Genomic DNA, 24409 nt, shown 5'->3' with positions numbered 1-24409 from the left:
TGCGAGTAGCAGAGAGCTGGACTAGATGGACTCTGGTCTGATCCAGCTGGCTTGTTCTTATGTTCTTATATTTTTGCCATTATTATAAATGCTATCAAAAGACACGCGCACGTCTCGTGATTGCAGCGAAACGGAGGGGCCGCACCACAGCAACAAGGAAGGATTCGGCAAGCAGGAGACTCTTTGCCGTGTCCGGTCAGATTCTTTCCAATCCTCTCACTTGCAGACCCCGGCTGCCACCAATACAGGACAGACACCTGCGAGCTGTGAGTTCCTCTGATGGCCTCTTTCCTCCCTTCGCAGGTCATATGTCAGGGACTGAATGAGATCGAAAGTCACCTGGCTTCCCTCCTCTCTGCAAGCGAGGGCAGAATAGTGAGCAACTACCTGAGGAGAAAGGGCGCCAGCAGCGTCTGGGTCGGTCTGCAGGCTACACGCAGCCATGGGAGAGGTAGTCCAAAGAAGACTTCATTCTGGCGACCTAAACCAGTGGTAAGACTTCAACAAGCGCCTGCAACCTAAGCAGTGGTGGGATCCAAAAATTTTAGTAACAGGTTCCCATGGTGGTGGGATTCAAACAGGGGCGTAGCGCCAATGGGGCCGGGCGGGGCACGGTGGGGGCATGGCCGGGCATCCCGGGGGCGGGGCTGTGGCAAGGACGCAGCCGCTGCGCTGGTCCTTGGGCGGTAAACGAATGCACGCAGGCGCAGGCTGCCACGCACGCCGGTGCACCTCCTGCTAGACTGCTTCAAGTTCTGCGCGCTACTGCTGAGAGGAGGGGCGTAACTAAGGCAAAAATCACGGGGCAAAATCACCCATTAGTAACCCCCTCTCGGCACACCCAAATAATTAGTAATCTACTCTCGGGAACCTGTGAGAACCTGCTGGATCCCACCTCTGAACCTAAGACTACCCTGTGACTTTTCCTCCTTCTGAGCCAATCAATGTTCAGCACTCTGTGCAAAGGGATCACCACCTGTGGGAAGCATTAATTCCAGTGGTGGGATTCAGCAGATTCGCACCACTTCGGCAGAACCGGTTGTTAAAATGGTGCTTGTAAACAACCAGTTGTTAAATTATTTGAATCCCACCACTAATTCCCTCTCTCAGTCCTTACTTTATGCCTATCGCCTTCGGAGCAGCAGTGGCGTAGGAGGTTAAGAGCTCGTGTATCTAATCTGGAGGAACCGGGTTTGATTCCCCGCTCTGCCGCCTGAGCTGTGGAGGCTTCTCTGGGGAATTCAGATTAGCCTGGGCACTCCCACACACGCCAGCTGGGTGACCTTGGGCTAGTCACAGCTTCTTCTGAGCTCTCTCAGCCCCACCTGCCTCACAGGGTGTTTGTTGTGAGGGGGGAAGGGCAAGGAGATTGTCAGCCCCTTTGAGTCTCCTGCAGGAGAGAAAGGGGGGATATAAATCCAAACTCTTCTTCTTCTAATCAATTAGTGAGGGCATCAGCATCGTAGCAGCCCGGCCTTTGGATCCCTTTGATTCTCCAGATAAAGTCCACCGCTCTTAACCACTGCAATCTCCCCATAGTCGGGTCGCTCATTGGGTTTAAGCCTCTTGTCCCGTCTCCTCTCCCCTTCAGCAGACTTTAGCAGAAACTTTCCAAAGCTTCAGCCTTTCTCCACAGAGGAGGTGCTCCGAGCCCCCCCCCCCCCCCCGATGCCTTCTCCTCCCCTTGCCTTTTCTCACGAGGTGATTCTTTTTTGCCCTCCTCAGGACAGGGTCTGGGAATGGAGCGATGCAACCCCCGTGAGCAAGACTCTCTGGGACGGCTTCAGCCTCTTTACCGCTGGTTCCTCCGACGAATGCGTCTCCATGATCAACATCCAGAACACACGTATGTACAAAGCAAAGGAACGGAGGGGGGGGTGGTGAGAATAAAGTCTGTCAGGGATGAATCCTGCACCACGGGCTGCCTCTGTGTCTGTTTGCTCCTCCGAATTGGCACCAGTGTCCCTGTGCCCCCCCCCCACCCACAAGGTATAGAGTGGGGGCGGGGAGGGTGAATCCCGAGAGCTCTGTGCCTCTGGTGTTTGAACTTTTTGCATTCCTCATTACTTTTTGCGTTCCTCATTATGCCAGGCAAATGTTGAGGACGACTGTTGTTGAATTCTGGGGTCTCTGGACTTACGACCTCTCAGCAAAATGTACTGATAATCCCACGCATTTGGAAAATGCCCAGACAAATCTCAAGTCCTCCAGGGGAGTCGAAGGCCTCTTCAAATAGTCTGAGGTCGGATATGGGGTTCTGAATTGTCTGGCTGGCAGAAGTGGAATATATTACCCAGGAAGATGTCCCCTTCCTTCCTTCCTTCCTTCCTTCCTTCCCTCCTTCCTTCCTTCCCTCCCTTCCTTCCCTCCCTCCCTCTCTCCTTCCTTCCTTCCCTTCTTCCCTCCCTCCCCTCCTTCCTCCCCTCCTTCCCTTCCCTCCCTCCTCCCTTCCCTCCCTCCCTTCCTTCCCTCCCTCCCTTCGCTTCCTCCCTCCCTCCCTCCCTCTCCTCCCTTCCTTCCCTGTAAAATGTCACATTGCCTAAATATACTCTGAGGTGACATGTATGCGTAGAACCAAAGAACCATAGAGTTGGAAAGTGTTCATAGAGGCCATCTAGTCCAACCCCCTGCTCAATGCAGGATCAGCCGAGAGCATCCATTCTTCATTCTGGCCCCCAAGATCGCATCAGCCTTTTTTGCCACTGCATCACACTGGCTGCTCATGTTTAACTTATGGTCCACCTGCACCCCAAGATCTTGTACACACCACCCTGCCCAGAAGGGATACAGCACACCCCAGCCAGGCTTCCTGTCTTTTCCACATGCTGCTCCTGAAAGGATCCTCTTTCTCTTCTGCCTTGCAGTTTCCCGGAAGTCACAGCAGCGCTCCTGTACTGACGCTCTGCCGTTCCTGTGCAAATACCAAGCGGGCTATTAGCCCTTTGGTTCCCATCCAACTCTTAGGATGAAACTGTAAGATGTCCCTTCAATGAACAATGAAAATTCAGCCACTCCGGATGATGTCTCCAGTCCTCAGATTGCTCTAGTTCAGTGGTGGTGAACCTTTGGCACTCCAGATGTTATGGACTACAATTCCCATCAGCCCCTGCCAGCATGGCCAATTGGCTGATGGGAATTGTAGTCCATAACATCTGGAGTGCCAAAGGTTCGCCACCACGGCTCTAGTTCCTTGCTCCTAGATTGCCTCTAGTTCCTTGCTCCTTGCCTGAAACAGCCACTCCCAAATTCTAGCTGCAACATCCCCTTTCCCGAACCACTTTCAAATCTCTCTCCCACCCCCCCTTGCCCAATTCTCCTGGCCAAGAACGGAAGCTGAGATCAAATCCCATGACAAACCCAGTAAGTCTTTAATTGCTACACATTTTTCACCTTGCAGAGGGGGAGTTGGTCTTTTCACACTGACATCTGCCACAATTCCACTCCCAAGTGGTCATCCAGAAAAGTGCCTTCAAAGAGAATTTCCTTCTAGGCTGCTTAGCAGAGGTGGGATCCAGCAGGTTCTCACCAGTTCCCGAGAGGGGGTTACTAATTATTTGTGTGTGCCGAGAGGGGGTTACTAATTGGGTCTGCTTTCCCGTTAGAAATCCCATTAGGTCCAAAAAGCATAAAGCCCTGTTGTTTCCGATGTGGCTGGTTAGCGAAGGTAGAAAACGGGATAATTCTCCCTGTTGGGCTGTTTTAAAAACATGTTTTAGAAATATGGTCAAGTTCCTTGTTTGAGGAAAGTATCCTTCTTTTGATTTCTAGAAACAAAATTAAGTATTTGGAAGTATTAAGTATTTGACAGGCAGTCAATTAGAGGAGAAGTAGTTGTTTCTGTTAGCAGCAGAAGATAGGACTTGCTAGAATGAGTTTAAATTACGCACAGAAAGATACCAGCTGGAAATTAGGAACTTTTTTTTTACAGTAAGAGTTTTTTACAGTCACAGAGAAATGATTAATGCCCCGCCCCCGGAATGCCCGGCCACGCCCCCGTCGTGCCCCGCCCAGCCCCATTGGCGCTACGCCACTGTTTGAATCCCACCACCATGGGAACCTGTTACTAAAATTTTTGGATCCCACCACTGCTGCTTAGGCTCTTGAGGTTTACTTAACAGGTGGGACGGTTAGTTCACCCCTGATGGTGAAGTCGGCCTTTCTGCACAAGGAAGGTAGACACGCACAAGTACCGCGATGCATCTTAACCTGTCCTGGATCATGGCAAGGGCAGTGGTGGGATTCAAATAGTCTAACAACCGGTTTCCGGTGGCGGGATTCAAATAATTTAACAGCTGGTTGTTCGCAAGCGCCGTTTTAACCACCGGTTCGGCCAAAGTGGTGCAAACCGGCTGAATCCCACCACTGGGCAAGGGACGTGATGCGCAGGATTTCCGAACCTTCTGGCCTGATGCTTCTCTGCCTTCTCTGGTGTGTCTCCCTCCCTGGAACAAGAATAAATCTTCTGACCAAACAACACCGAGTGTGTTTGTTTTTGTGTTTGTGCTGCTTTTTTAGGGGAGTTCAGGGTGCCGCGTTCCAGCTGGGCACCTGGGGGCCCAGGCTTTGTTTCCTGAGGGGACTGGATCTTCGGGGACAAAGCAAATAGCAACGACCACTCCTTAAGGAGCAGCAGTGGCGTAGGAGGTTAAGAGCTCATGTATCTAATCTGGAGGAGCCGGGTTTGATTCCCAGCTCTGCCACCTCAGCTGTGGAGGCTTATCTGGGGAATTCAGATTAGCCTGTGCACTCCCACACACGCCAGCTGGGTGACCTTGGGCTAGCCACAGCTTCTCGGAGCTCTCTCAGCCCCACCCACCTCACAGGGTGTTTGTTGTGAGGGGGGAAGGGCAAGGAGCTTGTAAGTCACCTTGAATCTCCTTATAGAAAAGAAAGGTAGGGTATAAGTCCAAACTCCTCCTCCTCCTCCTCCTCTTCTTCTTCTTCTTAAGAATATACATGTTAAAAACAAGTTTTGTTTTTCCCTCTCTTCTGCCCCTGCCTTTCCTGAGCCAGCTGGGTCTGGAGATGTTGGCATCCCAGCCCGACCAGACCAGAGGATTGGTACAGGCAGGAAAATCTGTTTTGGCCCCTTTCCACAGACTTCCTCGTGCCAGGAATCTCGTGTCGACAGTGCCCAGGGTTCCATGTTGCAGGAAGAGAAGGGGGCTGAGTTGAGTTCTATTGTGACTGGGGAGTCCCTGCTAAGAAGCACTTCAGCCTCACACATATTATTATTATTATTATTATTATTATTATTATTATTATTATTATTAGTTTAATTTAATATACTGCCCTATCCCTGAGGGGCTCAGGGCGGTGCACAGCATAAAAACATCATACATAAAATCGTCACAGAAAGTTATCACCATAAATACATACACCCCTTGAGACCCCTGGAGCCCTAGAACAGGCCCGGACCTCGGCTATGTGTCCTAGTCTGATTCTGCGGCTTGATTGGGAAAAGCCCCCGGCAACCCCTCCCCCCACCCCAGCGCCTGTCCGTTCCCCCTTTGGGTTGGGGTGCCCTCCTGCAATGATGAGTTGGAGATGTGAAGGATCCCGGAAGAGCCAGCCGGAGAAGCTCCTTTATGAACCCAATACTTTAACAATTGGCTAAACGAGACGACCGTTGAGAAGGCGGAGGGCGGGTGAGCTCAGCGGAAGCTGCAACACCCAGTGTAACCAATTTGCTGGATTCCCATACAGCTCTTTAAGCCAAAAGAGCAAGGAAATCCCTTCTTCCTGTAGACCAGTGGTAGCGAACCTATGGCACGGGTGCCAGAGGTGGCACTCAGAGCCCTTTCTGTGGGCATGTGCAAACAGAGTGCCCCCCCCCCATCTAGGCTGGCCTGTGCCGCTGAGCTCGATTATCAGCATTAAACCTCAGACCAGGTTTTGGGGAAGCAGTGTAGGCAACCCTGTTAAGCACTGTTAAACCCCACTGATTTTCATGCAAAGAACAAAAGCGCAATCCTTTACCTGGGTGTAAGCTCGGTTGCTGGCAAAAGGGCTTGCTTCTGAGTAAACCCTCCTAGGGTCGTGAGTCACCCATTCAAAGCGTTGCACGGTTGCTTCAAAGCAAAGCCATTGACTACCACCAAGCTTAATCCCGAGTAACGCGCACCTTGGAGCCAACCTTTTTTTTTCTAAACTAAAACCTCAGTATTCAGGTTAAATTGCCGTGTTGGCACTTTGCAATAAATAAATGGGTTTTCAGTTGCAGTTTGGGCACTTGGTCTCGAAAAGGTTCGCCATCGCTGCCCTAAGCCAAGGGAGAAGTGGAGAATCAGACCAGTTTAAGAGTTCCCCTTAAGCCCTTTAAGCCAAAAGGACAGGGAATCCTGCTCTCCTCAAGCCAGAGGAGAAATAGAGATGCCTCTCTAGCTAGGGTCTCCGTATCAGCCTCCTAAGCCAAGGGGGCAAGGGACCCTTCTCCCCTCAAGCCAGAGGGAAGAAAGAGAGGCAAAGAATCCCAATCACAGACAAGGTTTCTTTAGAGAATAAAGCAAAGGTTTATTTCTAAGCCAGCACAGGTCTCACCAGTGACGAGAGCTGCCCCGAACTGCTGAAAGGTCCAAGGTTTTAAAGGGTCTTCTGGAGCAGCAGTGGCGTAGGAGGTTAAGAGCGCGTGTATCTAATCTGGAGGAACTGGGTTTGATTCCCAGCTCTGCCGCCTGAGCTGTGGAGGCTTCTCTGGGGAATTCAGATTAGCCTGGGCACTCCCCCACACGCCAGCTGGGTGACCTTGGGCTAGTCATAGTTCTTCAGAGCTCTCTCAGCTCCACCTACCTCACAGGGTGTTTGTTGTGAGGGGGGAAGGGCAAGGAGATTGTCAGCCCCTTTGAGTCTCCTGCAGGAGAGAAAGGGAGGGGGGATATAAATCCAAACTCTACTTCTTCTTCTTCTAACATCAAAGCAAAGTCATATACATTTCAAAAGATTTAGGACTGCAACAAATTAACACACGTCAAGCATTGGTAGAAGTTCCCAAACATTCCAGGATGTTCCCAAAACAAAGTAAGTTGTAAATGCAAAGTGAGCCATCCATTTACATCCGGATTGCCTTTAGCTCCGGTATGGTTATCATCTTGTTTATGGGCCTTTCCCCGCTTACCTTAAGCCCCGCGCTACTCTCCTCAAGTAGCGCGGGGTCCCCCGGCACTCCCCACGACAGGGGCGGCGACAGCACAGCCGCCTCGATACTGCCGCCGTCGCGCCCCCCCAGCGCGCGGCATCCCTGGCGCTGGAGAAAACGGCGCCTTTTTATGACCCCGTGCAGAGCGCGGGGGCGTGGGGACGCCCAGGCGCGCAACATAAGGGACCGTCTCTCCCTATATCGCCCTTCTAGGCCCCTCCGTTCATCGGAGGCGGACCTACTGGTGATCCCTGGCCCCAAGGCGATCCGGCTGGCCTCTACAAGGGCCAGGGCTTTTACGGCTCTGGCCCCTACCTGGTGGAACAGGCTTCCAGGTGAGATCAGGGCCCTGCGGGATTTACAAAGTTTCCGCAGGGCCTGTAAAACGGACCTGTTCCGCCAGGCATTTGGCCAGCCGGGATGATATCAACTGCAATAAAAAGCAAACATCTGGCCTCCCGTGGGTTCATAAAAGGGGGAATAGAATAGCTGAAGCCATCTCTAGTTTAATATTTTATGTATTTTAATTAACTTATATATATGATGTTTTAAATTTTTATTTTGTTGGAAACCGCCCTGAGCCTTCGGGGAGGGCGGTATACAAATACAATCAATCAATCAATCAATCAATCAATCAATAAATAGGGGAGATCCTTGCGAGTGGGGAAACGCCTTGTGATACCCCTTGTACCGACAATAAGGTCATTTAGTTCCTGAGAAGCCTGAGAAGCAAACGAGTGGTGTCAGACATTTGGGTTGTTTACAGCTACTTCAAAAATACTGTGAGATGTTATCTTTCTGATAGCCATGTGTGGGGCTCCGCTGGTCCTACTGGTTGTGTTGATTTTGGTAGCTAAGGCAATTTGCAAAGGAATGCGACTTCTAACGGGGCGGGGGGGGGGAAGGGGGTGCATTCAAAACTTTCAATCAATATTTCTAAGCTGAATCCATGTATACTTCTAAAGTTGGATTTCCGGCTCCAAGGTATTGCTCACGCTACCAAATAGCCAGAGGCATTGAGCGAAATACTTAAAAAGATTACAGATGGGATTGAGGTGGGTGACCAAGCCAAGTAATCTTACTGTAATATCCTGAAACTACTTAAGCATAATATCATAAATCTAACTCTGCGTTTATCCCATGAGGTTTCATTGCCTGTAATTTAAATATAGCCTCTAGCTGTTGTAACCTCTTTTGAATGTTGACAGAGTAATTAGCATAGACTTCCAATTTTGCAAGCACTAAAAATCTCAGTTTCAGGAGGATGTTGCTTTGCCACAAAGTGAGCTCTGTCTTGCCCCCACAGAGCCTTTCTTTATTTCCCCTTTTAAAATCAGTTTCCCCATAGTCAGTTGGGTTTTGCCTTTTGTTTAGTCTTCCTGGGGAGGGTGTTTTAGTTAGCCCCTGCCCCTTTAAGACTTTTCCCCAGCAGGCAGGGGCTGATGGGAATTGTAGTCCATGAACATCTGGAGGGCCATAGTTTGAAGACCCCTGGTGTAACCTCTTTCTGTGGGTTCTGTGGGGCAGTATTTGGAAGGAGTTGCAAAGAACTAAATTGAAAACCAAACAGTTTACTTCTCTCTTAACAAATAACACTTTTAAAACATTTAACTTTTACACTTGACAGTCCTGTTAAGTTTGCATTTTCAAGTCCTTATATTTACAGTCTACTGATAAATGCCAAGTCCAATTCTTCTTTGCGGGTGGTTGGCTTTTGAAGACTTCAGAGGCTTGGTGAACGGGATCCAAGATGATGAAGGTTCCCAGAAAACTCTCACCATTTACATACACAAAGACCCTGAAACAATAAATTCTAACATTTACAAAATTAGCAAAAAAAAAAAATTAAACTCCCTTCCCACTAGTTCCCCACAACATTGCAGTGACCTTAAACAAGGTGTTAAGGGCTTGATAAAATCAATCCAGGTCCCAGCCTGGTAGCCTCGCTTCCTCCAACCTCATGAGTTCTGCAGCCGTCTGTGTCTTTTCAGACTCCACCCCTTTGTGGGTCATCCCATTCTTACACAGGAGTTACATTAGTTTGTTCAGTTAGTCAATGAGGTGCTAAGGGTGTAGATGTCCGCACTGTTCGTAATGTCCACATAACCTTATGGTAGTTTAAAGAGAAGTCCATGGGTTATATGGTGGGCTGAAAAGAGAACAAGCCAAGTTCGTCTGCAGTGAGAGCAAAGATCAAGGATTCCAGAGCTACCGGGAAGCAAGAGGCTGTCAACCATCCTACAGCCTGAGGATACGCAAGTATTTATTTATTTATTAATTGATTGATTGATTGTTTGGATGTGTAGACCGCCCCATCCCCGAAGGGCTCTGGGTGGTGCACAACAATATCCACATGTGTACAATATATCATAACAATCAGTACATTAACTACTAAAACCAATAAAATCCATTAAAAACAGCGGTCAGTGCAAAAATATCAGGCGTCCCCAAACCCAATTTATTTAAAGGCCTCCCTAAAAAGAGGGAACGGCCGGACTCCCCTCTAAGAGGGTAGCATAAGATGGTAAAATAACTGTGGGGGGGGGGGCGCTGTTAGTTAGACCCTGGGAGGAGAGAGTCTTGTTTCTTTCCTCGAATGAAGCCATTTTAAGAACTGTAGTGTGGGAATGGACTAGAATGCCTACAAATTGTATTCGATCAAGGAATATGGATTTTGTGTGAACCACAGATTTCTAAGAATCACAATGGGGTTTCCGTATAGAGACCAGCAGGACTGCATGTTAGTAGATCAGTGATGGCGAACCTTTTCGAGACCGAGTGCCCAAATTGCAACCCAAAACCCACTTATTTATTGCAAAGTGCCAACATAGCAATTTAACCTGAATAGAAAAAACTGTTGGCTCTGAGGTGTGTGTTACTCAGGAGTAAGTTTGGTGGTAGTTGGTGGCTTTGCTTTGAAGCAACCGTGCAAGTCTTCCAATGGGTGAATCACGACCCTAGGAGGTTTTACTCAGAAGCAAGCCCCATTGCCAGCAACCGAGCTTACTCCCAGGTAAAGGATCATGCTTTAGTTCTTTGCATGAAAATCAGTGGGGTTTAACAGTGCTTAACAGGGTTTCCTACACTGCTTCCCCAAAACTAGTTCTTAGGTTTAATGCTAATAATCGAGCCCAGCAGCCCAGGCCAGCCTAGATGTGTGGGGGTGGGGGCAACTCTGTTTGTGCGTGCCCACAGAGAGGGCTCTGAGTGCCACCGCTGGCACCCGTGCCATAGGTTCGCCATCACTGTAGTAGATGGTCAAACTGCATGTTAGAAGCTTGCCAGTGATTATGCAGGCAAGCAGAGATAAATATCTTTAAGATCTTGTCACTAAAGGTTAATACGTGACAGAAGACATATACTTTATAACTTTGTTAGAACCAGCTAAAGGGGATGAACTGTGACGTATGTATTCTTTGTAGCTATAAAGACTAAGGTCTTTCGTGTGGTGTGTGTCTCTCTCTTTCGAGAGCACCCAAAGCGTGCCTCTCCCTTGGGAGGGGGTCACCTTCTGTCACCTTCTGTCAGAGATCTATATTCTGTTCAGTAAAACTTTCTGTTTGTTTTTGATATTTGATGTCTGATGCTTTTTTGGGAGTTTGTTTCGAACCTATCTTTTCTCAAGACAACCGAGCAGGCCGGACATGGGGTAGAAAATGTTGACAGAGAGAAATTTTTCTCTCTTTCTCGCAATACTAGAACCAGGGGGCATCCATTGAAAATGCTGGGGGGAAGAATTAGGACTAATAAAAGGAAACACTTCTTCACGCAACGTGTGATTGGTGTTTGGAATATGCTGCCACAGGAGGTGGTGATGGCCACTCACCTGGATAGCTTTAAAAAGGGGCTTGGACAGATTGATGGAGGAGAAGTCCATCTATGGCTACCAATCTTGATCCTCCTTGATCTAAGATTGCAAATGCCTTAGCAGACCAGGTGCTCGGGAGCAGCAGCAGCAGAAGGCCATTGCTTTCACCTCCTGCATGTGAGCTCCCAAAGGCACCTGGTGGGCCACTGCGAGTAGCAGAGAGCTGGACTAGATGGACTCTGGTCTGATCCAGCTGGCTTGTTCTTATGTTCTGGCCTCACAGTTTAAACTGGCTTGCATTCCCCCTTTCTGTCCCAACCAAAAACAGGGCACCTCAAGCAGAGACACTGGGGGGGGGGGGGGGACACAAGCTCCCATAGTACTCTGTGATGTACAGTATTTTTAATACGTGCTCCAAAATGCTCACCTTTCCACAACTGGCCGGGCTTCCTACGTAAATCAAGCCACAGGGACAGAAAGCGACTAGACCTCCTGGTGGTATTAGTTCAATGTGCTTTAACCTAATTTTTAGATGCTCAAATGCTTTTTTGTCAAGCGTTCGCTGCCTTGTGGACCCTGATTGGGTGGGAAAGTGGCGTCAAAATGTTTTACATAAATAAATAGAGGCTCCTGGGCTCTCCAAGAAAGGAAGGCAGAGAATTGTCTGCCTTTTGTTGCCCTTCCTGTGAACTCTTGACAAACTACGGGTTGAGCGGTACTCCCAGGGTCTGGAGGCAACAAGTCCTGCAGATGGGAGCAGACAGTAGTGGCGTAGCAGTGGCGTAGGAGGTTAAGGAGCAGCAGTGGCATAGGAGGTTAAGAGCTCGTGTATCTAATCTGGAGGAACCGGGTTTGATTCCCAGCTCTGCCGCCTGAGCTGTGGAGGCTTCTCTGGGGAATTCAGATTAGCCTGTGCACTCCCACACACGCCAGCTGGGTGACCTTGGGCTAGTCACAGCTTCTCGGAGCTCTCTCAGCCCCACCCACCTCACAGGGTGTTTGTTGTGAGGGGGGAAGGGCAAGGAGATTGTAAGCCCCTTTGAGTCTCCTACAGGAGAGAAAGAGGGCATAAAAATCCAAACTCTTCTTCTTCCTGAGTGTTGCATTCAGACATCTACAGGAGAGAAGAATCTACAAATGCCTTCCTAAATCGGCCCATGTTCACACAGAGAGGCACAAATGCAAAGCAGAGTCCCGCTGCAGGGGTGAAGAGGCATGGGCAGGCACCGGGGGGGGGGGGTGGCAGTGGAGAGCAGCAGAGGTAGCTGGGCCAGGTGGGCCCCCAAGACGCTCTTCTTCTTAACACTCCTCCCCCTTGTCTCCTTAGGGTCCAGTTGAGATGTCCTTCCCTGCCTGCCTTCTCCTTTGCCTTCTCTGTAGTCTCCTTTCCAGTTCCTGGGCGCAAGAAGGTAAGGAACGTTGACATCCCCTTTAGCATAAGGTGGCAGGAGGGCCTCCAAGCCTGATGACGTCAGACGGATATGCCGGGGAGATGCCAGGGCCTGAGGTTCCCGCGCTGGGCACACGGGGGCGCTATGAACACAGCAATTAACCAAGCACTCTTGGCTTTAGAAAGTCTTGGGCGCTTTCCGCACGGGCCAATAAACCTGGGATAACCTGGGATAAAATCCATGTTGGGGGGGGGGGGCTTTGCACGGATCCCACTCCTAATGCGAGTCGGCTCTGCGTCCCCCCCATGTTTTTCGAGAATCCCACTATCTGCAATTCTTTATTTGTAAAGCTGATTGCAGTCGCAGGCTGAGCAAACAGCTGCCCCGGAAGAGATTGGGTTTGTTTATTTTTGTGAGGTTTGTTTATTTTTAAGACATACCTCCACGTGAAGGCATTGGTTCTTAATACTAACAAGACAAAGGAGCTTATAGTGGACTATAGAAGGAATAGCTCAGAAATTCAGGACTATAAATGGAGATCAAGTAGAGCGGGTGGCTAGTTTTAAATTTCTGGGCGTTATGATTAAAGAGGACTTGACCTAGGCAGTACAGACTGCCGCGGTGGTTAAGAAGCCCCAACAAAGACTGTACTATCTGAGACTGTTAAGGAAACAACAACTGAATGGAAAACTCCTTGTGTCCTTTTACCACTGTGCAATAGAGAGTGTCTTAACCTACTGCATCTGTGTATGGTTCTCCAGTTGCACAGTGGCGGATAGGAAGGCGCTCCAAAGGGTGATCACTCCTGCACAGAGGATTATCGGCTGCCCTCTCCCCTCCTGGGAAGAACTTGATAATTCCCGAAGCCTAAAGAAAGCCCAAAATATTCTGAGAGACCCGTCTCATCCAGCACACTCTCTTTTTGAACTGTTACCACCCGGCAGACAATACAGATCTCTCAAAACTAGGACCAAGAGGCTTAGAGACAGCTTCTACTCTAGAGCTGTGGCGATGCTGAACTCCACGGCTTCGTGTTGATGTGTTTGGGGCTGTGTAGGGATGGGTGGAGGAAGGGGAAAGGGAGGATGGGGTATGAGTCTGAAATTGGGTGCATCGAGGAATGCTGCTGTAAATTTCGCTGTGCGTGCACAATGACAATAAAATGCTTATGCTTATGGTGGAGGCCCACGTTGCTTCTGTGGGCTCCAGTTGCTGCCTGCACGGAGGCAGACAAACGGGACAGGAGGGAGAGCAGGAGCAGCAGTGGCGTAGGAGGTGAAGAGCTCGTGTATCTAATCTGGAGGAACCGGGTTTGATTCCCAGCTCTGCCGCCTGAGCTGTGGAGGCTTATCTGGGGAATTCAGATTAGCCTGGGCACTCCCACACACGCCAGCTGGGTGACCTTGGGCTAGTCACAGCTTCTCAGAGCTCTCTCAGCCCCACCCAGCTCACAGGGTGTTTGTTGTGAGGGAGCAAGGGCAAGGAGATTGTGAGCCCCTTTGAGTCTCCTGCAGAAGAGAAAGGGGGGATATAAATCCAAACTCCTCCTCCTCCTCCTCCTCTTCTTCTTCTTCTTTCCCGCCTGCAACCCGCTCTCCTGGTGCTTTGTGGGAAGGGCCAGAGCGACGCTTCTGAGCCCATCTGTCCGTTGGCGCAAGAGAAATGGCCCAGTTCAAGCACAGCGATGGAAACCAGTTTCTGACCGGAGCAGAGCGTGGTTAGAGGCATCAGGATTGTGAAGGGGACGAGGGGCTAGCTGTGAATTGAACTGTTATGGGGTTACAGTTAGGAAGACCAGGACGGCCCCCGGCAAGGGGAGCGGTTGTCAAAGCGGCTGCAGTGTTTTAGCAGCAAGGTCAGACAGGAAAAGGCAGAGCGGAGTAGAAAGCTGGAATCAATATTTGGCAGCCCTCTTGACTTGGGGGTGGGGATTCTCTACTCTCCCCATTAAGAGTTTTGAAGGAGAGTTTTCTCACCGAAGTTCAAGAGTCACATTCTGAATGTTAACTAAAAGACTCATTCGCGTACGTTGATTATTTTTCAGAAGTTGCCTTGGAAGGATTTGAACACGAAATGCCTTAGCAGCCATAGTGAGGTAATGGCTGGAGTGCCAGACTAGAGTTTGGGAGACTCGGGTTCGAATCCCCGCTCATGGATGCTAGTTGGCTGCCCTTCGGCCTAACCTACTTCACAGGGCTTGTTGTGCGGATGAAATGTGGTAGGCGGAGCCCCGCACACAGCCCCGACCTCCTTGCAGGGAAGGCGGGATAAAAACATCAGATACTTTACCTGGGTGACTGTCTTCTGTCAATAAGCTTGAAGTTGCTGCAGTCTGGAAATTCCCTTTGGGAGGATTGCCCCAAAAGCAGCCATATTACTCCACGGGGGCAGCAGCAGTGGCGCAGTGGCTAAGAGCAGCGGCTAAGAGCAGGTGCACTCTGATCTGGAGGAACCGGGTTTGATTCCCAGCTCTGCCGCCTGAGCTGTGGAGGCTTCCCTGGGGAATTCAGATTAGCCTGTACACTCCCACACATGCCAGCTGGGTGACCTTGGGCTAGTCACAGCTTCTCGGAGCTCTCTCAGCCCCACCCACCTCACAGGGTGTTTGTTGTGAGGGGGGAAGGGCGAGGAGATTGTCAGCCCCTTTGAGTCTCCTGCAGGAGAAAAAGGGAGGATATAAATCCAAATTCAAAAGCCCGAGGCCCCCTTGAAGACTGAGAACACTTATCCCAGTTGGAGCGTCCGTGAGTCGCTGGGATTTCTCCGTGAGCAAAGATGCTAAAAGGCTGCAGAGTTTACCTGTTTCCCTCAGGGGGAACCCGGGTGGATCATGGGGCTCACCCTTTGAGCCCCTGAAGGTCGAATGGTGGGGGGGGATCGAGTGGGGCCCCGTGCGAGCTGAGCATGCAGCACCGAAACTGCCTTTGGGTTAGAACAAGAAGAAGGAGAGTTTGGATTTATATCCCCCTTTCTCTCCTGCAGGAGACTCAAAGGGGCTGACAATCTCCTTGCCCCTCCCCCCTCACAACAAACACCCTGTGAGGTGGGTGGGGCTGGGAGAGCTACGAGAAGCTGTGACTAGCCCAAGGTCACTCAGCTGGCGTGTGTGGGAGTGCACAGGCTAATCTGAATTCCCCAGAGAAGCCTCCACAGCTCAGGCGGCAGAGCTGGGAATCAAACCCGGTACCTCCAGATTAGATACATGAGCTCTTCACCTCCTACGCCACTGCTGCTCACTTTCTGTTTGTTTCTGGTTTCTAGTTAGGTGGAAAGGATGCCTCCAGACCCTCCCGGTCCAACTGGAAGGGGAGTAGGACGTGGAGACGGCGTCTGCCTCGGGGGGCTTCAGCTGCGGGCTCAACTTCATGCAGAAGGGCTCAGGGCGGGGAGACGCCCTCGCTCGCTATCGGCCGGGTCCTCCGCTGATCCAGACCTGGGAAGTTGCTCTTCTTAGAAGACCTGCCAGGGTGGAGGCCTCTGGCACCCTCAGGGGAAGGGCTGTGGCTTAGTGGGCAGGGCATCTGTTTAGCATGCAGAAGGTGCCAGGTTCAATACCCACCACTTCCCGTTACGAGCATCAGGTAGTCGGGGATGGGAAAGACTTCCACCTGAAGCATAAGCATTTTTATTGTCATTGTGCACGCACCACGAAATTTACAGCAGCAATTCTTCGATGCACACAATTTCAGACTCATCCCCCATCCTCCCTTTCCCCTTCCTCCACCCATCCCTACACAGCCCCAAACACATCAACACGAAGCCGCGGAGTTCAGCATCGCCACAGCTCCATAGAGTAGAAGCTGTCTCTAAGCCTCTTGGTCCTAGTTTTGATAGACCTGTATCGTCTGCCGGATGGTCACAGTTCAAAAAGAGAGTGTGCTGGATGAGACGGGTCTCTCGGAATATTTTGGGCTTTCTTTAGGCTTCGGGAATTATGGAGTTCTTTCAAGGAGGGGAGCAGCAGTGAGCGTAGGAGGTTAAGAGCTCGTGTGTCTAATCTGGAGGAACCGGGTTTGATTCCCAGCTCTGCCGCCTGAGCTGTGGAGGCTCATCTGGGGAATTCAGATTAGCCTGTGCACTCCCACACACGCCAGCTGGGTGACCTTGGGCTAGTCACAGCTTCTCGGAGCTCTCTCAGCCCCACCCACCTCACAGGGTGTTTGTTGTGAGGGGGGGAGGGCAAGGAGATTGCAAGCCCCTTTGAGTCTCCTGCAGGAGAGAAAGGGGGGATATAAATCCAAACTCCTCCTCCTCCTCCTCCCCCCCCCCCCCCCCCCCCCCCCCCCCCCCCCCCCCCCCCCCCCCCCCCCCCCCCCCCCCCCCCCCCCCCCCCCCCCCCCCCCCCCCCCCCCCCCCCCCCCCCCCCCCCCCCCCCCCCCCCCCCCCCCCCCCCCCCCCCCCCCACCCCCCCCCCCCCCACCACCCCACCCCCCCCCCACACCCCCCCCCCCCCACCACCCCCCCCCCCACCCCCCCCCCCCCCCACCCCCCCCCCCCCCCCCCCCCCCCCCCCCCCACCCCCCCCCCCCCCCACCCCCCCCCCCCCCCACCCCCCCCCCCCCCCACCCCCCCCCCCCCCCACCCCCCCCCCCCCCCACCCCCCCCCCCCCCCACCCCCCCCCCCCCCCACCCCCCCCCCCCCCCACCCCCCCCCCCCCCCACCCCCCCCCCCCCCCACCCCCCCCCCCCCCCACCCCCCCCCCCCCCCACCCCCCCCCCCCCCCACCCCCCCCCCCCCCCACCCCCCCCCCCCCCCACCCCCCCCCCCCCCCACCCCCCCCCCCCCCCACCCCCCCCCCCCCCCACCCCCCCCCCCCCCCACCCCCCCCCCCCCCCACCCCCCCCCCCCCCCACCCCCCCCCCCCCCCACCCCCCCCCCCCCCCACCCCCCCCCCCCCCCACCCCCCCCCCCCCCCACCCCCCCCCCCCCCCACCCCCCCCCCCCCCCACCCCCCCCCCCCCCCACCCCCCCCCCCCCCCACCCCCCCCCCCCCCCACCCCCCCCCCCCCCCACCCCCCCCCCCCCCCACCCCCCCCCCCCCCCACCCCCCCCCCCCCCCACCCCCCCCCCCCCCCACCCCCCCCCCCCCCCACCCCCCCCCCCCCCCACCCCCCCCCCCCCCCACCCCCCCCCCCCCCCACCCCCCCCCCCCCCCACCCCCCCCCCCCCCCACCCCCCCCCCCCCCCACCCCCCCCCCCCCCCACCCCCCCCCCCCCCCACCCCCCCCCCCCCCCACCCCCCCCCCCCCCCACCCCCCCCCCCCCCCACCCCCCCCCCCCCCCACCCCCCCCCCCCCCCACCCCCCCCCCCCCCCACCCCCCCCCCCCCCCACCCCCCCCCCCCCCCACCCCCCCCCCCCCCCACCCCCCCCCCCCCCCACCCCCCCCCCCCCCCACCCCCCCCCCCCCCCACCCCCCCCCCCCCCCACCCCCCCCCCCCCCCACCCCCCCCCCCCCCCACCCCCCCCCCCCCCCACCCCCCCCCCCCCCCACCCCCCCCCCCCCCCACCCCCCCCCCCCCCCACCCCCCCCCCCCCCCACCCCCCCCCCCCCCCACCCCCCCCCCCCCCCACCCCCCCCCCCCCCCACCCCCCCCCCCCCCCACCCCCCCCCCCCCCCACCCCCCCCCCCCCCCACCCCCCCCCCCCCCCACCCCCCCCCCCCCCCACCCCCCCCCCCCCCCACCCCCCCCCCCCCCCACCCCCCCCCCCCCCCACCCCCCCCCCCCCCCACCCCCCCCCCCCCCCACCCCCCCCCCCCCCCACCCCCCCCCCCCCCCACCCCCCCCCCCCCCCACCCCCCCCCCCCCCCACCCCCCCCCCCCCCCACCCCCCCCCCCCCCCACCCCCCCCCCCCCCCACCCCCCCCCCCCCCCACCCCCCCCCCCCCCCACCCCCCCCCCCCCCCACCCCCCCCCCCCCCCACCCCCCCCCCCCCCCACCCCCCCCCCCCCCCACCCCCCCCCCCCCCCACCCCCCCCCCCCCCCACCCCCCCCCCCCCCCACCCCCCCCCCCCCCCACCCCCCCCCCCCCCCACCCCCCCCCCCCCCCACCCCCCCCCCCCCCCACCCCCCCCCCCCCCCACCCCCCCCCCCCCCCACCCCCCCCCCCCCCCACCCCCCCCCCCCCCCACCCCCCCCCCCCCCCACCCCCCCCCCCCCCCACCCCCCCCCCCCCCCACCCCCCCCCCCCCCCACCCCCCCCCCCCCCCACCCCCCCCCCCCCCCACCCCCCCCCCCCCCCACCCCCCCCCCCCCCCACCCCCCCCCCCCCCCACCCCCCCCCCCCCCCACCCCCCCCCCCCCCCACCCCCCCCCCCCCCCACCCCCCCCCCCCCCCACCCCCCCCCCCCCCCACCCCCCCCCCCCCCCACCCCCCCCCCCCCCCACCCCCCCCCCCCCCCACCCCCCCCCCCCCCCACCCCCCCCCCCCCCCACCCCCCCCCCCCCCCACCCCCCCCCCCCCCCACCCCCCCCCCCCCCCACCCCCCCCCCCCCCCACCCCCCCCCCCCCCCACCCCCCCCCCCCCCCACCCCCCCCCCCCCCCACCCCCCCCCCCCCCCACCCCCCCCCCCCCCCACCCCCCCCCCCCCCCACCCCCCCCCCCCCCCACCCCCCCCCCCCCCCACCCCCCCCCCCCCCCACCCCCCCCCCCCCCCACCCCCCCCCCCCCCCACCCCCCCCCCCCCCCACCCCCCCCCCCCCCCACCCCCCCCCCCCCCCACCCCCCCCCCCCCCCACCCCCCCCCCCCCCCACCCCCCCCCCCCCCCACCCCCCCCCCCCCCCACCCCCCCCCCCCCCCACCCCCCCCCCCCCCCACCCCCCCCCCCCCCCACCCCCCCCCCCCCCCACCCCCCCCCCCCCCCACCCCCCCCCCCCCCCACCCCCCCCCCCCCCCACCCCCCCCCCCCCCCACCCCCCCCCCCCCCCACCCCCCCCCCCCCCCACCCCCCCCCCCCCCCACCCCCCCCCCCCCCCACCCCCCCCCCCCCCCACCCCCCCCCCCCCCCACCCCCCCCCCCCCCCACCCCCCCCCCCCCCCACCCCCCCCCCCCCCCACCCCCCCCCCCCCCCACCCCCCCCCCCCCCCACCCCCCCCCCCCCCCACCCCCCCCCCCCCCCACCCCCCCCCCCCCCCACCCCCCCCCCCCCCCACCCCCCCCCCCCCCCACCCCCCCCCCCCCCCACCCCCCCCCCCCCCCACCCCCCCCCCCCCCCACCCCCCCCCCCCCCCACCCCCCCCCCCCCCCACCCCCCCAATACTAGAACCAGGGGGCATTCACTTGAAAATGCTGGGGGGAAGAATTTAGACTAATAAAAGGAAACCTTTGTGTCACACAACATGTGATTGGCGCTTGGAATGTGCTGCCACAGGAGGTGGCAGGAGGGCCACTAACCCGATAGCTTTAAAAAAGGGCTTGGACAAATTTACGGAGGAGAAGCTCCATCTCTGGCTACCAATCCTGATCCTCTTAGATCTGAGATTGCAAATGCCTTAGCAGACCAGGTGCTCGGGAGCAGCAGCAGCAGAAGGCCATTGCGTTCCCATCCTGCACGTGAGCTCCCAAAGGCACCCAGCCACTGCGAGTAGCAGAGAGCTGGACTAGATGGACTCTGGTCTGATCCAGCAGGCTAGTTCTTATGTTCTTATCCTAAAAGAGAAAATGGACGCCCCTCCCCCAACTCCGCTCCATAGAATTCCCTCCTCCATTACAAAAAATGGGAACAGTGTCCTGGGGGGAAATTCTCCCTCCCTAGCCCTAATGCCATCAGCCACGACCCCTTCCACGCAGTGCTGTTGTGGCAGAGTCCCCGGGTCCCCTGCAGCGTTAAGTCAGTTGTGCCTGCGCGAGATAACATCTGCTAGGGGTGGAGGGAGCCCTCTGATAAAACTTTTGCACCCTTTAAAGCATTTCTCTCATAGAACATTCAGGGATACTGACGAGATTTCAAAGGTTTTTTCATAGGATATTCAAGTATACGGACGAAGCTGGAACAGGGTCCAGGAGAGGACCAAAACGGTCAAAGGTCTGCAAAAAAACAGCTAGATTGGTTGAACAGTGACTCACGACCTCAGAATAAGCAGCCTCCCTCCGGGTGCGCTGCGTGGTTCAGCAGTACCAGCAAAGAAGGAACCTAATGCAAAAAGTGCAGTGCTGACGGGAAGGGAAGCCAGATTCCTCTGCGCTCCCACCCTGGGGTTCCCGCCAAGGCCTCGAAGCTACAGTCTCGAACTGGTAATCTCACGCAACTCCCCTTGAGCACCGCCCTTTCTCTCTTCCAAGGCTTACATTTCACAGGGAGGAGCCAGACAGGAAGAGCTCCATTCTTCTACTGGAAAGTTTTGAGTCTTGGATCCATTGATGCAAACAGGCCGCAGTGTCGAAAGCGACAACAACGGCACCCAAATGTTAATGCTGGGGGTTTCTCCTCCTTCTCCAGTTCTCCTTTCCCTTTGGCAGAAGCCCCCAAGGATGATGAAGTCCTGCCCACTCCAGAGGGAAGGCATGTTGAATCCTTCCCCTCAAAGCTTCTGCCCGTAGCTCCAGATGTGAGTGGATGGGATTGAGGAAGAAGAAGAAGAGTTTGGATTTATATCCCCCCTTTCTCTCCCGCCGGGAGACTCAAAGGGGCTGACAATCTCCTTGCCCTTCCCCCCTCACAACAAACACCTCTGTGAGGTAGGTGGTGGGGCTGGGAGAGCTCCGAGAAGCTGGGACTAGCCCAAGGTCACCCAGCTGGCGTGTGTGGGAGTGCACAGGCTAATCTGAATTCCCCAGAGAAGTTCTCCACTGCTCGGTGGCTACGGCAGAGCTGGGAATCAAACCCGGGTTCCTCCAGATTAGATACACGAGCTCTTAACCTCCTAATACGCAATTGCTGCTCCTTATACCAGGCCTTTCTTAACCGTAAGGAATCTCAAAGGGGCCTTCAAAGTCCTTTCCCTCCTAGGGGAATGGGGCTTAACCTTTGGCACTCCAGATGTTATGGACTACAATTCCTATCAGCCCCTGCCAACATGGCTACAATTGTAGGGGGGTGCTGAGAGAGTTCAGAGAGAACTGTGACCGACCCAAGGACACCCAGCAGGCTGCATGTGGAGGAGAGGGGGAATCAAACCAGTTCTCCAGATTAGAGTTCACTGCTCTTAACCACCACTCCGGGCCGGAGAAGGCCTGGTTCCTCCAGGATGGGTCCGTCCAGAATGCCAAAGGGCAAGTCAGCAGTTTGCCAAAATACACTGCTTATTGCAGCCAGAGCCTGGCTGGATGCCCCTCCGGGCAGCAGAGAGGAAGCTGCAGAGTGGGCGGGGCCACTGCGCCAAAGAGAACCGATAATAACTACATGGGGGGGGGTGCTCACTGCGGGGCAAGGGAGGGGGCCGTGTATGTCTCAGAAGCGCTCGCGGGCCTTCTCCTGGAGTCCAGCAAGGCGTAGGGCCATGGTGTCCCTACCGCCTCCCCTCGAGGCTGTAGGCTGTTGGGAGATCTCCACGGTGTAATCAGCTGGCCTGAAGGGAAGGAAGGAAGGGGAACAAATAAGAACCGGTGTAGCAGCGCAGAAGGAGGAAAAAGGTTTAGTCCTATCAATAGCAAAGGGTTTCTCCTTTCCCTCTCCTTTCCCTCCATTGGTGCCGGCCTCCTCCGCTCTGCGCGGTCTGGGGAGTCCACCTGGATTAGCGCCTCCTCTTTCAACGGAGACCCAGGTGGCCCCGCTGCACAACTCCCGGACTGCGTTTTTCCATCTTCTTCAGGCCCGGGCGGCTGGCCCCCTTCCTCTCCCAAGCCCGACCTGGCCAACGTGATCCATGCAACAGTCACCTCCAGGCTAGACTATTGTAACTCGCTCTACGCTGGCAACTTCCCTCATTGCGTTCGATTCGGAAATTAAGAAACTGGATCCAACATGCAGCGCGTTTGCTCACAGGAGGCGCCTATAGAGAGCACACATCCAGCCTGTGTTGCGTCAGCTGCCATTGACGCTCCCCGGTCGAATTCCGAATCATCTTCAAGAGTAATGGGTTTTGACCTTTAAAAGGCATTAAAGCGGCCTGGGACCTTTCCGTGACCTCGTGGGACCGCATTACACCCATACGTCCCTACCTCGGCCTCCTACGCGTTCAGCAGAGGCCAATCTGCTATTAGTCCCCCGGCCCCTCAATGATCGCGGCTGGCCTCCACACGGGCCAGGACTTTACAGCGCTGGTCTCGGGCCCTGGTGGAGACACCCTTCCTCCAACTGTCCGGGCCCTGCGGGACCTGGGTGAAGTTCCGCAGGGCCTGCAAGACCGATGTTGTTCCACTGGACCTTTGGAGTGTCCAGTCGGCTGATGTGGTGCCCCCTACTGCTCTTTACCTTGGCACTGTTACATCAGTATTCTCATATTGAGGGGCCTGCGTCCCCCTTTTTGGGGTGGGTGACCAGTTGGGATTTGGACGCCTCTTTTCTTTGCTTATTGTTAATTGTTAGCGGCGCTGCTTGTATGATTTTAAGATGTTTTACTGATGGAGCCTATGTAATGACCTTGTTGTATAGGATTTGCTCCTGTCCAATGTTTTAAATCTATGTTGTTCAACCGCCCGGAGCCCTTCCGGGGATCGGGCGGTATAGAAATAGAAGTAATAAATGGAAATAAATAAAATAAATTACTGTTCTTGTAATGGGGAGATGGCAGCACACAATGTCCGGCTGACTAAAGAAATCACGCAGGCCTGAAGAGCTATTCTTTTTGCTGTTACTAGGCAAGCTCGACAACCCTGAAGAGTGCCCCTTGTTCACAGATTATACAGAACGTGCAAAACCAAACTGTTTCCGAGGTCTTGCACTGTCCCTAAAAAGATACTCTTGAAGTCGCCTCCTGTTTCTTGAGACAAAAGAAAGAAACATGAAGAATGTTTAAGAGCTCTTTGTCTAGGAAAAGGAGGCAACAAAAGACAATCACGGATAAGAAGGGAACAGGGCTCTAGTTCATACTCGTATGTCAAAGAACTACCCTGTTTCCCCGAATATAATACATCCCCGGAAAATAAGACGTAGTAGGGGTGTTGCTGAATTGCGAAATATAAAGGCGGATCCCAAAAAAAAGTAAGACATAGCGAAAGTTTTGTTTGGAAGCATGCCCGACAAACAAGTAACCGCACAGAAATATAAGACATCCCCTGAAAATAAGACTTCATAGCGCATCTTTGGGGAGCAAAAAATTAATACAAGACACTGTCTTATATTCAGGGAAACTTATGGTAGCTAAGCTGACATCTTCCAGTAAAGGCAGACCTAGGCATTGCTCGATACGCCCGCGGGCCACATGCGGCCCGCCGGATGACCCTGACTGGCCCCCCTGCCTGTCAGAGTTGGGAGCGAGGTTTGAAAGCCCCACAGAAGCCGGTTGCTTTGGCTGTCAGGCTTCTGCGGGGCTTTCAAAAGCGCTTCAGCCTCTGCCTTTTGGGCCCGACCCTGAACAATATTTTCTGTTTCTTATGCGGCCCCATGGAAAAAAAATAATTGCCCACCCCACCTGCAATAAGGATTTTAGACAACCCCAAATGTTTCGGGGAAAGGGGAAATCTCCACCTTTCTGTCACGATTGATGGATGATCGCTGGGCATTTCGGGGTGTATTAGCTTTTCTGCCATTTTGATGTAGCCTGTCTTAATACTCATAAAAGTAAGAACGCACTGCCGTTCCGTCGCGGCTCCTCTGATACTGCTTCAGTTCCCGTTGTTGGCCAAATAAAATTCTCGAGGTTCCGGGTTCCGGCGAGGCGGAAGTGGATGCATGCTTCCAGCTCCTCCGCAAGTTTTTCTTTTAACAACTTATCTATATTAGCCCTTCCACTAAGCTATTTAAAGAAAATTTAGGCTGTTGTAACTATTTGTAACTATTCTGTTGTAACCACGCTGCAAAGCTCCGAATTCCTGCAAGCTGCAAGAGGCTTTGAATACGCTGTGTTAACGGCTAATGAGTTGCTCTCAGGTTGTAAATCACCGTTTGTAAAATCACTGCTGCAACGGTAAGAGGCGGTCAGAAACTTGGCATGGGGAACAGGAAACGTCGGCTTTCTTCCCCCAACGCA

The 24409-nt window shown here is 56.0% G+C and overlaps 2 protein-coding genes across 6 annotated transcripts in view; one reads left to right on the top strand and one right to left on the bottom strand.

The window, feature by feature from the left end:
* LOC125434940 (lithostathine-like) overlaps positions 1 to 3335 on the top strand; it is a 148733-nt gene extending 145398 nt beyond the window's left edge. Inside the window, exons 4-7 of one of the 5 annotated variants that reach the window (XM_048500817.1) lie at positions 304 to 492; positions 1726 to 1846; positions 2865 to 3039; positions 3159 to 3335. In XM_048500817.1, coding sequence (XP_048356774.1) covers positions 304 to 492; positions 1726 to 1846; positions 2865 to 2938 — 384 coding nt within the window. In that variant the 3' untranslated portion in view covers positions 2939 to 3039; positions 3159 to 3335. Of the gene's footprint in view, positions 1 to 303; positions 493 to 1725; positions 1847 to 2864; positions 3055 to 3158 lie in introns of all 5 variants that reach the window. The other 4 variants (XM_048500820.1, XM_048500819.1, XM_048500821.1 and 1 more) reach the window with 4 other exon arrangements.
* The window catches only part of NME6 (NME/NM23 nucleoside diphosphate kinase 6), a 581226-nt gene that overhangs the window by 72094 nt on the left and 484723 nt on the right, over positions 1 to 24409 (bottom strand). The window lies entirely within an intron of this gene.

This window comes from Sphaerodactylus townsendi, linkage group LG06 (assembly GCF_021028975.2).
Source record: "Sphaerodactylus townsendi isolate TG3544 linkage group LG06, MPM_Stown_v2.3, whole genome shotgun sequence".
NCBI lineage: Eukaryota > Metazoa > Chordata > Lepidosauria > Squamata > Sphaerodactylidae > Sphaerodactylus > Sphaerodactylus townsendi.
This window is presented reverse-complemented; position numbering and strand designations above follow the sequence as displayed.